This window comes from Microplitis mediator, chromosome 8, assembly GCF_029852145.1.
Source record: "Microplitis mediator isolate UGA2020A chromosome 8, iyMicMedi2.1, whole genome shotgun sequence".
In the NCBI taxonomy this organism is placed as follows: domain Eukaryota; kingdom Metazoa; phylum Arthropoda; class Insecta; order Hymenoptera; family Braconidae; genus Microplitis; species Microplitis mediator.
Window position 1 is genome coordinate 686,525 of NC_079976.1, and position 17,172 is coordinate 703,696.

General features: G+C 30.3%; 1 protein-coding gene across 3 annotated transcripts in view; it reads left to right on the forward strand.

The window, feature by feature from the left end:
• Nucleotides 1–15,876, forward strand: part of LOC130673061 (nuclear hormone receptor FTZ-F1) — a 43,445-nt gene extending 27,569 nt beyond the window's left edge. For 2 of the 3 annotated variants that reach the window (XM_057477954.1, XM_057477955.1), the window contains 5 exons: nt 4,829–5,386; nt 10,840–11,585; nt 12,762–13,020; nt 13,160–13,260; nt 14,871–15,874. In XM_057477954.1, the coding sequence (XP_057333937.1) occupies nt 4,829–5,386; nt 10,840–11,585; nt 12,762–13,020; nt 13,160–13,260; nt 14,871–15,017 (1,811 nt within the window). In that variant the 3' untranslated portion in view covers nt 15,018–15,874. Of the gene's footprint in view, nt 1–3,459; nt 5,387–10,839; nt 11,586–12,761; nt 13,021–13,159; nt 13,261–14,870 lie in introns of those variants that run through there. The other variant, XM_057477953.1, reaches the window with a different exon arrangement.
• Nucleotides 15,877–17,172: the final 1,296 nt, after the last annotated feature.

Below are 17,172 nucleotides of genomic sequence, written 5' to 3' on the forward strand. Positions count from 1 at the left end.
GGTATAATTTTACGTCAATACGGGTAAAGGACTCAGGCTTGCCAATCATGTCAATCGAGGGGTACTTTATCGTGCCACGACCCTGGCTTACAAGAAAAACAAACATTTAAATACTCGCTCGATTCATTATGAAGAACATTTTTTTTCATAAAACAAGTTTACAATCTTTAAATTTTTTTCAACCTGTCGCATAATTTAGTTTTTTGTTTGCATCCTTCGTATTTGTAGCGGCAAATTTTAAATTTTTAGTTCCCTCTCCACCTCCAAATCCTCTGTATCTTTCAACTGATCGAAAATCGTCTAATTAAAGTTATCGAGATCTCAAATTCTCGATTCGCCCTTCCCTAATTTCTCATTTTCCGGACGAAAATCATTGGAAATATTCTTTATACAGAATTTTTACTTTTGCGCATGCGAGAGGCCTTCTGCAGTGGCGACATCTACCGCCGGGTGTCCAAAATAATTTCCAAAAATATTTTTTCTCAATTCCATGCGAAAAATTTGTCTTACCCCCGTAAATTCAGTACGAAATTAACTGAAAATCTAAGTAAGTAAAAATAATATTTTAAAAACTCGATTACGATGAGGAGTAACCAAATCCCAATAGTTTTGGTAGTTTCGAATTTCTGGGTCACTGCTTTCACTCTCGTTCGTGCCACATCCTCTGGTTCGTGCGTCCGACGTCGGTTTACAAGTTTCCCTTTCATTTCGACTTCCATCAACTAAATTATTATTTTATTTTATTGAATTTCCTATAAATTCCCCTGCGAATCAAAATTATAGCCCCTATCAAAAAAAAATTTTTTTTAAACATAAAAATAGAATTTTTTAAAAAATAAATGCCGAAATAAAATAAAATTTTTAAACGATAATAATAAAATAAAAATTACACGCTTTCACTTTCTACAGCGCATCCGGTCTCATTATTCCTCCGTCTCTAAACTACCCCTTTTGGCTGTTATGAAATAAAGAATAAAGAAAAAAAATTTTTGAGATACGACAAAGAAATAATAATGAAAAAGAGAGAGTTTAATGAAACAGAGAACAAATGAAATTCATATGAATTATAAATACAATTCTTGACAATGATTTTCGATCGAGATATATACATATATTTTAAATAAAACGACCCTCGACAATTGCTGCCATGGGGTTTTATTTAGATTTTGGGCTTTTGGATTACTCAATATATATATATATATATATACGTACAATAGACACTAATTCATATGAATATAAATAAAAGAATTTATCAAGCAACACAAATTGTTCAGGTGCACACTTAACTATAGGTACCCGTCGTCGTATAGAACAGGATTTCCTTCGTGTCGATATTGAGTCGATACCTGTGCTAAAACCCAACCTGCTATATATAAATTCTAAAACTTATATACCGTATTATAAAATCTTTGACACCAAAAACTTTCTAATTTATTTAAATATTTGATGATCCATTATTATTTTTTTTGGTCAATTAAAAAAAATAATTTACAACTTGTCTGTAATTTAAATTCGCTTATTCATCCGCCAGCTCAAACAATGAATGTTTGAAGAAATAAAAAATATAAGTCCGCTCGGACTTTAGTTTTAAATTTAAAATTTAAAAAATGGCGGGTAAACATCGAGTCGGCGGTGGATCAGGGGCCGAGGGAGTGTGAGGAGGACGTGAACAGAGGAGCGAAGAGAGTAACCGCGAGTAAGTCGCAGGGCTGCGTCATGTTCTCATCGAACTGGGTCAGTGGGTCTCCCTACCACTTTTCTCCTCAGAGTAGTCGCAGTCACACGACCGACGCGCTCTGTACTGAGCTCGAGTGAAACCGCGGAGACGTCCGCGCATACACATACGTACGACAAAGACGCTAAATTCAAATATATATATAAAGAGGGCTGGTGGGGTAACGCGAACAGAGAGAGAGAGAAAACGCGTCACGACGAACCGGGGAGTGCCAACGGCGTTGCTGTTGACCCATCAGCCACAGCCCGGTTGGTTAGCATGCCTCCATGTCTTTGATATCCACCTAGTGCTCTCTCATGTTAAACAACTCCGAACCTTTTCAGCAACACTCTACACTTATTATTATCATTATTATTACATATTATCCTCTTTGAAAGCAAGAGTCGTCTAATTAAATCGATGCTCTAAAATATAATCGCATCTACTCTACTCCAATAAATCTTCTTCTCTCCTCTTCTGAGATCTCCTCGCTCTCTCCGGTCCGTAATAACCGTTGCCTAAAATTTTTTTTCACACTTAGCCAAAGTGAAATTCGTACGGTCTGACGAAAAAAGGGACGACCTACTTACTCGCCACTATTTTATTCCCTGGTGTATTATTTTTTTTGTACCGAGTCCACTCAGCAACACCGACCCATGCCTCAGACTCATATCATTATTATTATTATTGTTATGATTATAAAATATTTTTTTTCGGCATATCGATTTCTCAAGTTCCCAAATCTCATTGCGTGATGTAATCTTGTGTAACCCTTAATTATGTAGTTACACAAAAATAAATTTATTTAGTGGGTGTCGTTATTCCCTTTTTTATTTAAATATAAGTACTGAGGTTACCACACATTACTATTCAGGTTCCCTCATAAATGTTGTTAAGTAATCGTTAAATAATCCTAATGTTTAATTAGATTTAAAATCTCTGAAAGTAAAAGTCGAGCACGTGGACCTGAAGATGAAGAGGAAAGTCCAAGTGACTTTCCTTTTCGTAAAACGCACTATACAACATATATATAAATAAATATATATACATATACACATACATTTATATATAGTCTTATAAGTTGTCCGTTGTTACAAACGGACAATATTTATCCGGCCGACATAGACCTGGTTCCGTAAGTAGGTCATCCCCACTCAGTGTCCCAATCCCGTGCAGCTTCACCCTCCGCGCTTCGCGTCTCGCAATTCCCTCCCCTCTCGCGGCCCCTTCCCTCCTCCACCTCCTCCTACCATCACTACACCCATACCCAACAAATATATATATACAAACATATAAATATATATATATATATATATATACTATACCAACTCAACTCACTTTTCCTCTCCTTTATTCTCCTCAGTCTCACCTCCACTGTAGAGGCACCTGGCCGCGCACTCTGGCATGCGCCGCTGGATCACTTTCACTTATTCCTCTCTCTCTTCCACCTCCTCCTCCTCCTCCAGATTCTCCTCCTCCGAAACATCTATTATACAATTCTTACATTATTATCCTCAGTCTTAACTCCGAAAGCTCAAAAATAAAAATAATAAAATAAAAGTTGCATCGGGCCTCTGCTCCCGGGATCGCGATCTAATGCCACAGGGAGAGGACTCTTAGTTTCGGGCAGCATCTAGTAGTACAGAGTGTAAATGTGCCGCGAAAACGGTTCGCGGTGTGGCGGCACTTGTTTAACTCTGCTGGTCGCTGGTGTTGGTGTTACTTGTCAGTGGTAGTAGTCGTAGTAGTAGTAGTAGTCTCTGTAGTCTCTGGTGGTGGTGGTAGCAGAATAAGGTACCACCACACTGTGTGTCCGAGGGGAAAAATTGGTGGGAGTGAGGGCGGGCCCTTCAGGAGAGCAACGAGGCGAAAAGACAACTAGTCGCACGCAGATTTTCGAGCTGTTACCACGTATTGCGCTCGAACTCTCTTTATTATTATTATTATTATTATTTTAATTTTAATTTTTAAATACACATATATATATGTCTATATAAATATAAATTAACAACAATATTTATACTCGGTGTCTTATTTAATCAAACAGTCATTAAAAGTAAATAGTTGTAATCCAGGTATTTTATTAAAACAAAGTGTAACCGTGTAGTAATTAAATATATAAATAAATTCGAGGTTTGTGCAAGTGGCTGTGACGGATTGCAGTGAAGGAAAATTTATAATAAGTAAATAAATAAATAAATTTAAATGAAACTTGTGTTCTAAATTACCATTGCCCTAAATAATTATTATAAATAAATTAAAATATATATTATTTATTATTTATAATTAATTAATTAATAGATAGCTAATTTATTTTTTTATTTATTTATGTGGTAATAATAATAATAATAATGGTTTGGACGAATAGATCGATTGTCGTGACGCTCGTAGTGAAATGGTTTTGTCGGTGAACCTCTGGTATTTATTACGTGATAGTGGAGTAAATTATTTAAAGTGACGTTTGCGGGCCTATTTATCCGGCTCCGAACACCAAGTAAACAAAGACCGAGACCGAGAGCAAGACCGTAACCGAAACGTAATCGTTGTTGTCAGAAAATATAAACTTTGCATGTGTTCTAACCGCGTGGATTGAGTTTTATTGTAACAAAGGTGATATGTTATTGGACATGGAACACCATTCGGGTCTGTTGTCCCTAAACATGTCCCCGTTTCACCTGAGTCCCCAGGGAAGTCCTCACGGGCCCACGGGCGCCCAACAGCAGCAGCAGCAATCACAGCAACAGACATCACAATACAATTCTTCGTACACGAGCTGCGCACAGAGTCCCCCAACGACAATGTGCCAGCAACAGTCCCAACAAACACACATCCCGTCCAATCACAGCTCGCAATCCTCCCAGTCGAGTCAGCAGTCGGCGAACCAGAGCCAGGGCCAGGGCCAGCCCGGGGGTGCCGGGGCCGGTAATGTCCTGGGGTTCGAGTCGGCATTTTTCGACGCAATCGCCCTGGAAGAACGTTGTCCCATGTGCGGTGATAAGATGTCCGGTTATCAGTACGGTCTACTGACGTGCGAGTCCTGCAAGGGATTTTTTAAACGCAACAACTCACCCTGTAGTAACAAAAAAGTCTACACGTGTTTGTTTTCACCAACAGGCGGGGGTGGATGTGCAGGCGGAGGGAATTCGAGCTCTGCGTCAGCCAGCGGTGGGTTGGACACTGGGCCCAACGGCGGTGCCAGCGGGTACAGCGGTGCCGGAAACACTTCCAGTGGGAATCCCACCAGTGGGAATATTGGCGCCAACTCATCATCAAATTCAAATGGCACCGGTAATAATGGAGCGTCTAGTGTCGGCGCTGGTAATCAAAATGTCGGCAGTACCGGGCAAGTAGTCCCACCCGGTGGTAACGTATGTCATCCTGGTCTCGGGCAAGTCGGTATCGTTACCGGGTCGGTACCCGGGCCCTCAGACTATCCGGACACCAAAGATGTAATTGAAGAACTGTGTCCGGTTTGTGGTGATAAAGTATCCGGTTATCATTATGGATTATTGACGTGCGAGTCATGCAAAGGTTTTTTCAAACGTACTGTACAAAATAAAAAGGTCTACACGTGTGTCGCCGAACGCTCCTGTCATATTGACAAGACTCAGAGGAAACGATGTCCGTTCTGCAGGTTCCAGAAGTGCCTTGAAGTCGGCATGAAACTCGAAGGTTAGTTATTTTTAATCCTATTACTTTTTTTTTTAAACTATTTTTAAAACCTGAAACGCCAAAAAAAACACACACATACAATTTTTTATATTAAAGACAAACGTCTTTGCGATGTAAATTAAATCTTTGTGAGGTTGCATTGTCGTGAAACGTGCATCGAAACGCCAACGCGCCTCTTTTGGTATTCATGACTTTAAATGTGTGTATAAATTAACACATGTGCTCATGTATGTGTTGCTTTTTTTATTTTTCTTTAACATTTTTTTTACACTACTAACCCGGTGAACAGAGTCGAGTAATGACGTCATTGCGGCAACTTCCGGACCCTCTTCTTTGGCGGTTTTAAAAAGTTAACTCTTTATATATATTACATATATATATCTACAGCCTTCTTGTAAAAAAAAGTATTCACACGCTTATAAAAACATATTATTTAAAAAAAAATATATACAATTACAATAGCCTTTTGTACTTTTATCGCTATCGCAAATATTCAGTACACTAAATTTCCGAGCAGATACTTTTTTTGTTACTTTATATATTTTTAGCTGAAATATTAAATTGATAATAAGTCCGATAGAGTCAGAAGTGGGTCTAGGCCCTCTCAAGGTTCTACCGATTAAGTCTAGTATAATCTAACTCTGTACAGTGAGACAAAGAGGTAAAATACTTGTTCATATATATATACATATATTTCATACATATATACACTGTCGCAATTATGTATTACTGGACAAAACAGACGCCAGTGGCGCTGCAAGCGTCATCAGAATTGTGAAATATCCTACCAGTTAACTTTCCAAAGTCTGTTTTATTTTAAAATTTATTTAACAATTGCTATTTATTTAAACCACTTAAATATCTTGTTTGTAAAACTTAATTGCGTTTTTTTTTTAGATGTTTTAATTTCGTCGGTTGCTTAGAACACGAGTTACTTATTACCTACGAATAATTAATATCAAATATAAAGTACGGAGTACTGAGTCAGGAGTAACGAGACTCAATGCAGGTCTTAGGAGTAATATATGTTGAGAGTACCAACGATTATCGAAAGTGAAACGATGACGCGTTGGCACACCTCTCGTCATATATATAATATAATAATATAGGTATATATTTATTGTAAACAATAAAAACGCGAGGTTTCGTGCGTTAATGGCACACACGTGGGCATTTTTCATACATTTAATTTATTATTTAATACTTGATAATTATTATTTTAATTAATTAATTAATTAATTAAAATAATGTTATTTTTATTTAATAAATTTATATTTTACCATTCAATTAATTTAATTACGTTTAATTTTTTGTTGTCGATAATTTCGAGAATGAAAAATAAACGATTAAATTGTTTGGATCGATGCGCATTGATCGAGTTGGAATAAAATAATTATTGCGTCAGAACTTGTCGAATTGAAAGCTACAAGTATTAACTAACGTCATTAAACCGGTATTACTAGTTAACAAATTTACAAATAAAATAAAAAGCATATAACGTATATACAATTTTTTGTTATTTTTTTTTGTGGTTAAATTTGTTGAAAAAATTTTCGGTTTAAAAATAGTATTTAATTAAATTAACAGGCGGGAATTTTTTACTTTTCAAATTTATTAAGGTTTAGATTCAAGGTCGGTTATAATTTTTCCCTTTTTTTTTTAATCTAGACGTGATGACATTGGCAGTGACCTGGTCATTTAACTTCGATGATGATAATTAACTTGAAAGCAAATATTTATAGCAAATATAAATATATATATGGTATATAAATCAATCACTGATTTTCACCTCATGTCGAGTGTCAACAAAAACGTGTCTAGTCGAGGTGTATCCCGTGGAGAGACGAATTCTAATACAACTGTTACGTTTATTACCTGACATTGCTCTTTACTTAGGGACCCAAGTACTCGGATCCTAGATCTTTTGTAAAATAAAATGTTTTGACAGTCGACAAATAAACTACCCCAGTCTGAGTAAATATTTAAAATATCGCCAAGGCGAAGACCAGTTTAAACTTAAGCCCGCAATAAAAGTGAGAGTACTTAAAACTTTAAGATCATAAATGAAAAAAGAAAAAAAAAGGAAAAAAAATTCCCAGTTGTAGACATAATCTGTAGTATTTTTACCTGAGAAATAACTAAATCGTACTTGTAAAATAAAAATAAAAAAAATGTAAATGTAAATGTAAATGTTAAATAAAACAGTAGGGATTAGAATGCCGAAATGTGTTGGTATCTTGTCTTGTATATATAATATAAAATGAATAGGAGACAAAATAGTATTAGCTCGGTTCTCTATTTTAGAAACTTACGAATTTCATAATTATCGTGTAATGTCGTAAGACTTGGTGTGCCATACCTGGTTCTTATGGATCTTATTGGGGTCTTTCGTTCTCTCTCTTACTCACTCTATTAATTTTATATATGTGTTTTTTTCTTGGGCTCTTTCTCTAGTCTTAATATAAAGTATTGAGACTCGACATGTTTAAAATGTATATATATATGTATGTATGTATGTATATATGGATTTATGTATGGGTGAGCCGGCAAAAGCAAGCAAGCATGGCAGAGAGTAAATCGTAAGCATTTGACTGCTTGACTCCTACCTCATGGCTCGCCCTGATGATATTAAGTGGGGGAGAAAGGTTAGGTTAAAGTTGTGGATATTGTGTAACACCCACGCTTAAAGATTAATTTTTTTTATTTTTGATACTATTTTTAATAAAATTATTAAGTTAGATTTTAATTAATTCTTCAAATCAAATTTTTCTGCTCCAAATTTTTTTTTTCCAAAACTGATTTTTTTAAAATAAAAAAATTCATGATACTGAAGTTAGCAGACGTCTAATAATTTTTTGATTTTTTTTTTAGACAATAAAACATAAAAAAAAAATATTTGAAAAAATTGCACCTGTAGTTTTTTAAATTTTCTACATGTGCATATTTTTATTTTATTTTTTTGCAATTGATTTTTTGAAAACCAAAAATTCATAAATTTTTTTAAGTCTGCTAACTTCAGGATCATAAAAATTATTGGAGTAAAATTGTGAAAAATTTAAATTTTAAAAATGAATAGCACTTGGAAAAATAAAAATTTACTGATATTTTGAATATAATGAAGTAGATGATAATTAATTTGGTATGAAAAAAAAATATACAAAAAAAAATTATAGCCATGAATTAATTCTACGAAAATAGAGTATCCGGTAGGCGATTGTGCTCGTTAAAATGTTGCATAATAAGTACATTTGTAATCGCATTAGATCTTTTATTTAATTTTTTTTTCTATTCTAATCTCACTCGTTAAAAAATTGGAGCACATCCACACACAAGGAGTTAAAAAAAAAGTAAAATAAATAAATAAAACCCCGATTAAATATTCAATCCATTAATCCCACGATTTAATTGAATTACTTTAAAATAAACAGACTCTGTTAATATGAAAAAAAAAAAAATTAACTGATAAAATTTACACATAATTAAATCAGATCGGTCTTAGCGAAATTAGAACAGTGGAATAAAAGGATTTAAACACAGGAGCGAGTAGAAAAAAAATAATAGTTTGCCAGCAGTTTTGTACAGAACAAATACAAATACAAACACAAATAAAAATTTAAATAAATATATATAAAATAATAAATGTAGAGAGCGAATGTGAGTACAGGATAGTGTGTGCGACAATTGGATATAAAGAGGGTTAAAGAGTAAAGAGGGAAGAATATGGCGGGAGATCAAAGGGAGGGGGGGAATAACAGGGAGAAGTGGACGGCGAACGATTCAACCTCCTTTCACTTTCAACAAGCACACACTACTATTATAACATCATATATATATATATATATATATATATATTAATACTACTGACTACACACAACTAAAATACTCAGTACATTAGTTAAGCTTATATATATGTATATATATACATGTATAGCTTAGCATCGAAAATAGGCAACGCTGTTTTTAAAGTAAAGGTTTTGCGGCGTGTGCCCACCCTATTAATAGAAGTTGCTATTTTATTTACAATTGCCCGCGAGAATTATTAAAATTATCATTTTTATTTAATTACTGTCAATGTCATGTCAACATTAATCTTCATTTTTTTTACTCCATTATTGTAGTTGTAGTTGTGGTTGTAGTCATAGTAATTGTAACAGTAATTTATTTTGTTTTTTTAAATTCTGTACCGGAGCTAGAGTCGAGATTTTAATCTAGGCGATGGGAATTCTCATTCATAAAATAACTATATTTATTTATGTATTTTAAAAAATATAAAAAATATCTAGATTATTGTAGAATCAAGTAAACAGAGACTGACTCATCATACGTTAAATAGGACGCGTTAGAATGTACAAGGTCGTATGTAACAACAAGCATGTACATTAGATATATATTATATATTCAGTATATGTACGAAAAAAAAAAACGGTTTGATTGATTTTTGTTGGTGGAATTGGTAAGAGGACAACTGTTACGTTGTGAATTTTTATTTCTATGGGTTTCATTTTGTATTCATTCTAACACTTAATCGATGACGTGGAGAAATTTTATTTCAGGCGTTAGCTAACTCGGAATTTTTATCAAATTTTATTTATCATTTTTCTTTAGTCAAGTCAGTGTGAATTTTTATTACTCATGATTCAGTTCTCTAGAGTTCGATAAAAAATATTTTAAATATTTTTGAACACTAGTTAAATTACTACGGGCCTTCAAAAATCGCAGATGGCAAATTTAAAAAAATGGCGCGTAGACGGAATTTATTTTTTTAGTATTTTTATATTTTATATCGACTACTTATAAAAGATTAATATCTGATAGTCATAATTCAATGCCCTAGTTTCTAAAAAAAAAAAAATATAAGTGTTTTAATTAGTGATTTAATTACTACAGGCAATTAAAAACGTCAGGTGACGTTAAAAATGGCGGGAATTTTTTTTTCTTACAAATTGAACTGCAATAAGTCTGAGCTGAAGTTAAAAATATCCGTTAATAAGCTAACCTGAAAAACTTTTAAAAATAACTCTATTGCACTATCTAATAATACATAAAATAATTATGTACAACCTATTACCCTAAATTTACAATCTCTTTCAATAGACCCAAAATAAAATTCCATTAACTAGTTTCTAATCTATGGAGCCAATTAAAAATTTCAAGTACTTAGGTTATTTATAGGTTAAAAAAAAACGGCTAAAAATCCGGAACTTTATCAACAATTCAACCTCGTCTCGAATAAATAATTTAAAAAAATAAATAAAAAAAAAAAGTTACTCATAAGGCTAGAAATTTTGTACTTCCGTATTGATTCACTTGTTTTCCGCTTTCGATGGCCTTGTGTTGGCTGGCTACAAGGTCTCGGGCTACTAAATAATATCAAGTACACACAATCAATCATCAATAATCAATAATAAATTTAATTGGCTAATTTAAAATGATAATTTCTGATTTTTTTTCAGCGGTACGAGCGGACAGAATGAGAGGCGGTAGGAATAAATTTGGGCCAATGTACAAGAGAGATAGGGCGCGAAAGCTACAGCTTCTTCGACAACGTCAGCTCGCATTGCAAACAATAAGAGGGAGTCTGGGCGACCCGTCAAATTATCCGTCAGCAGTGACGCCATTTCTGCATATAAAGCAAGAGATACAAATACCTCAGGTGTCTAGTTTGACATCTTCACCGGACTCGAGTCCGTCACCGGCAGCAGTCGCTGCTGGACTTGTCACCACCCAGCCCACCGGTAACAACAACAATAACAACAACAACAATAATAACAACAACAATGGCGGTGGTAATGCAGGTCAGCATCAATTGATAGCACCGTCGACGCAGCCGACGTTGTCGGGCGGGAATCATCTGTACAATCCAAACCCAAGCCTTGACGGTAAACTCTGGGCTGCAAACTCCACTACCTCCAGTCCCAAGGCCTTCAACTTTGGCGAACAATCGAGTCAAGGCCACGGTCCTAATTCTGGGACGACCTCATCAACAGCAACAACACTTAAAACTAGTCCGATGATACGCGAATTCGTACAATCTGTTGACGATCGCGAGTGGCAGGCCTCACTCTTCGGGCTACTGCAGAATCAAACCTATAATCAGTGTGAAGTTGATTTATTTGAACTTATGTGCAAAGTGCTCGATCAGAATCTCTTTTCACAAGTCGATTGGGCGAGAAATTCCGTCTTCTTCAAAGATCTCAAGGTTTGTTTCCTATTTATTTTTTTTTTATTATTCTAGTCTTAAGACGGAGTCCAAAGGGAGTTGTCAAATTTTTCATTGCTGACTCCGTTTAAAAATTTTCAAGGCCTACAATTATTTAAATTGGAGTCTAAATGGAGTCAATACTAATTTATCATTACTGGATCTTCTTACAGTCAAATTAACTCCATTCTGTATAAATTAGATTTGAATCCACCCAAGATTTAAAAAAAAAAAAAAATAAACTCCAAGTAACTCCAGTCTTCCAAAAGTCTAAATAAAATTTCCGTAACTTCTCAGCAGCTTAACAAAATTTTTAAAAAGAAAATAATTATTTTCTCAAACGAAGATTATTTAAAGATAATTATCTACGAGATTACAATTATCATATATTTATATAATATTATTATATTTACGATAAATTAAGAAAATTAGAGCATCATTGAAAATTATCAATAAATAATTACGCAACTAAATTTAATCCCAACATCAACAAAACTAAATAAAATAAAAAATATTTTAAAACTCCGCCAACTATTTACTCCAAAAAGTGACTCCTAGAATTATGAACAAGAGAATAGGGCGCGTAAAGTCGTAGATTTAAAAATTTGAAAAAGTGATTAAAATATCTAGTCATAGATTTAAAAAAAAGTAATAATTTAGTTGTTATACATAAGACTCTTTAGCATTTAGCTGATCATTCAGCAAACCCAGTGAGCCGTAAGAACTCTCTGGACATGAGGTAACTAGTCGCGTTGCACAATCGTTGAATGATTTCAAGCATCGCCTCATATCTAGGTCACAGCAACAACCGTTTCTAGGTTATTGGTAGCGGTCGAAACCATATTTTTATTTTATTTATTTTTTTTTACTTATTTTTATACAAACTTACATTATTATTACGACTACTATTAATCCTACTCAGTCCACACAATAATTAAATAAACAATAAACACCAAACAATATATATTTAATCACACATACATTCAGTTATTTAAATACCGGAATTATTTTTCTTATCATTGTTAGTTTTTATTTCCCACTACACTACGATTGTGCTATCGTTTGTCAGTATTGTTAATTTATAAATCGTTATTACCAACTCCGTAATTTTAAATCAATTTATTTTTAGTGACTTGTTAAGTTATAAATAAATTAAATAAACGATATATATTTCAGGTTGATGACCAAATGAAATTACTGCAACATTCATGGTCGGATATGCTGGTACTTGATCATCTTCACCAGAGGTTACACAATAATTTACCAGATGAAACAACTCTGCACAACGGCCAAAAATTTGATCTCCTCTGTCTCGGCCTACTTGGAGTTCCCTCACTAGCTGATTTATTTAATGACTTGTCACAAAAATTGCAAGAACTTAAATTTGATTTATCGGATTACATATGTGTCAAATTTTTGATGCTACTTAATCACGGTAATTTAGTATTTTTATTTGTAAATTTAATTAGTTTATTTGTTTGAGGAAAAAAAAATTAATAAATTTGTTTATTAATTTTTTTTACAGTTATATGCATAAGTGTTTATTTATTTATTAATTATTGTTATAAATTCAGAGGTACGTGGATTGGTGAACAAGAAACATGTCCAAGAGGGTCATGAACAAGTACAACAAGCGCTTTTGGATTATACATTAACGTGTTATCCATCCCTACCGGTAATTGTTATTTTTATTTATCTTTTAACAGACTAATTAATGTTAATTATTGTTTTAAAGTTCATTTAAATAATTATCATTAATTATCTTTTATCTACTTTAATAGTATGTTAATAATTTATCAACCGTAGGGCTGTGGTTTGAAAGAAAATCTATAAATTTTTTAACGATTGCGCATTTAAGATTTTTATTAATTAAATGATAAAAAAATTTCTGCGCTGTCGTTGGATTGATAAATTTTAAAATCCATTAATTTTAAATGGCGACAGTGGTGTCAGTAAAAAGTCTCTGCCTATAATAGAATTAATTATTAGTTGCGCACTTTAGTTATTTATTGCAATTACGCGATTAAAATTTCTGTAGAAATTCCTATAGTTAATTTTTTTTAAATAAATTTAATTAAAAATTTTTACTATTAATTTTTTTTTTAATAAATTAAACAGAATTTTTTTTAAATGAATTTTATAAAAAAGTTATTACGAATTTTTTTCAATAAATTAAAATTAAAAATTCCTACAATAAATTTTTAAAAATAAATTTAATTAAAATTGAATTTTATTCAAAAGTTTTTAAAAATTTTTGCACTAAAATAAAATAAAAAATAAACAGAATTAAAAAATTCCTGCAGTAAATTTTTTAAAAATAAATTTAATTAAAAATTTTAACTATTAATTTTTTTTTTTCAAATTAAACAGAATTTTATAAAAAAGTTATTACGAGTTTTTTTTAATGAATTAAAATGAAAAATTCCTTCAATAAATTTTTAAAAATAAATTTAATTAAATTGAATTTTATCCAAAAGTTTTGCACTAAAATAAAATAAAAAATAAACAAAATTAAAAAGTTCCTATTGTAAATTTTTTTAAACAAATTTAATTAAAAATTTTAACTATTAATTTTTTTTTTTTTAAATTAAACAGAATTTTTTTTAACTGAATTTTGTAAAAAAGTTATTGCGAATTTTTTCAATGAATTAAAATAAAAAATTCCTACAATAAATTTTAAAAAATAGATTTAATTAAAATTGAATTTTATTTAAAAGTTTTTAAAAATTTTTGCACTAAAATAAAATAAAAAATAAACAGAATTAAAAAAATCCTACAGTAAATTTTTTAAAAATAAACTTAATTAAAAATTTTAACTATTAATTTTTTTTTTTTTAAATTAAACTGAATTTTATAAAAAAGTTATTACGAATTTTTTTTAATGAATTAAAATGAAAAATTCCTACAATAAATTTAAAAAAATAAATTTAATAAAAATTGAATTTTATCAAAAAGTTTTTAAAAATTTTTGCACTAAAATAAAATAAAAAATTCCTACAGTAAATTTTTTTAAAATAAATTTAATTAAAAATTTTAACTATTAATTTTTTTTTTTAATAAATTAAACAGAATTTTTTTAAACTGAATTTTATAAAAAAGTTATTACGAATTTTTTTTCAATGAATTAAAATAAAAAATTCCTACAATAAATGTAAAAAAATAAATTTAATTAAAATTGAATTTTATCCAAAAGTTTTAAAAAATTTTTGCACTAAAATAAAATAAAAAATTCCTACAGTAAATATTATTATTATTTAAAATAAATAAATAAAATAAATATTTCAGGATAAATTCAACAAACTACTGGCAGTATTACCAGAAATCCACGTGGTAGCAAGCCGAGGTGAAGATCATCTGTATCAAAAACACTGCAACGGTGGCGCACCAACGCAGACCTTACTTATGGAAATGTTACACGCCAAGAGAAAATGAAACAATCCAACAGTAATATTAATATTAGTAATAAAATTAACAATATTAATATTAATAAAATTAAAAATAATAATAATTATAATATTAATATTAATATTAATATTAATAATAACAGTACTATTAACAATAACAACAGTCTCGCTGTATTATTGTAAATGTCACTTAAGTCCCGGTATAGTTATCGATTTAATTACAATACAATTACGTACCTCATACATCAAATAAGAGTGACAGTTTATTTTTTATTTTATTATTATTAAATAATAATAATAATAGACAAAAGTAATTCAACTTACAATCACTATCACTCTATGCCATTTCAAATCTACTGATTTATTTTAAAAACGGATTAATAATTAAAAGGGGTCTACGTGGTCGTTTCATTATTATTTTATTTACAACAACAACAATAATAATTACAACAATAATGAGTTATTTTAAATTCATAAATCACGACAATTACACGAGGGAATTGTTAAATTATTATTTTATGAGAAAAATGTATTTTAAAAAAAACTACATATATATATGTATAAAAAAAACAATACGATATATTTTCTATATTTGATGTTCAAGTTTTAGAGATGTATCACGGGTAAAAGATAAAGATAATGATAATTATAATGACGTTAATTAAATTGATATATTTTGTTGTTTAAATTTTTGTTTATAAATTAACCGCCAATATTTGAATGTTTAATTTAAAAACTGATTTAAATAATAACCCTGGGTTTTATATATATAATACTATTATTTTAAGTATTTGTGATATTTTATTTGACACGAATGATAAAATTAAAGTTTCTTTTAATATTTATTTGATATGTGAAAATAATTCGTACTTGCTGATGATTCAGATTCATTTAGATTTTTAATTTTAAATTTATCTTTATTACAAATTTATTTTTTAAAATATTAAATTTATCGGATTTTAGTTTAAAATTCAATTTTTTATTTTCAATCCGAATGATTTGGAAATTCAAAAACTGAAAAAAAAAAATAATTAATAATTACGGCCAGGATTTTTGCGTTAATTTAAAAATAATTAATACTTAGTGGTGTGAAATTTTTTATATTACGGGAAAACTATTGGTCGTATTGAAAAATTTTTCAAACAAAAGTTGTAGGAAATTTAATTTTCTAAAAAAAATGTCTCTTATAATTTTTTCTTAGGACTAATAAGAACGCCGTAATTTCAAAATTAAGATTTTCATAATTAATCAAATTTTGAATCATTTATTATGAATCTTATTCTTTGAATTACAGTGAAAATATTGATCATATAAGAAAATCATATGAGACATTTTTTTAATAAAATTGAATTTTCTACAACTTTTGTTCGAAAACTTTTTTGATCAGACCAATATTTTCGCCGTAATATCAAAAATTTGAACTACTCATTTAAAAAATAAGGCAAAAATCTCGTCCCTATTAATAATCAATTATTTTATTTTGAATCTGCATAAAATAATTTGAAAAATTAAAAAATTGAGGAACATTCAAAAAAAAAAACAAGGAATGAAATTCGATTTGAATATTATTCCGCGCTCTTATTTATCTTGAATAAATTGTTATTATTTAATTAGTTATTAAATTATAACAATAAATGTATTGTCAATCTTTATAATTTGTTTTTAATTATTTTGGGTTTATTGTTTTGATAGCGCAGGGAGTTTATAGTAAAGATGCCTTGAAAACAGTACAAAAGGTGGAGTTAGATGATGAAAAACAGACAAAATCTATAAATAAAATAATTTTTAAAATCTATTGGTCAAAGGGCAGGCAACTTTTGTCTAAATAGGTAATTAACTCTAATTAAAATAAAAATAAAATAAAAAAACAAAGCTATTTTTCTAATAAATCTAGTGAATGATTAATTATTAAGTGTTACCACTGAAGCCTTGCTCTCACTCAATAATTAAATTAAAAAATTTTAAAAACAATTATTTTTATTATCACTAAACTATAAATATATATAATTAACAATCAACCATGTAAATAAAAATGTTTATTTAAATAGTTTTTAAAACCGGGACTTTGCAGTTCACATTTTTTTTTTTCTTTGTTAATTTTAGTTTTATTTTTAATTTAAGCCGTTTTGTGCTACAGCGGGGATTCATGGGCATAAAAAGTTTAAAGCAAAAAAAAAAAAGAA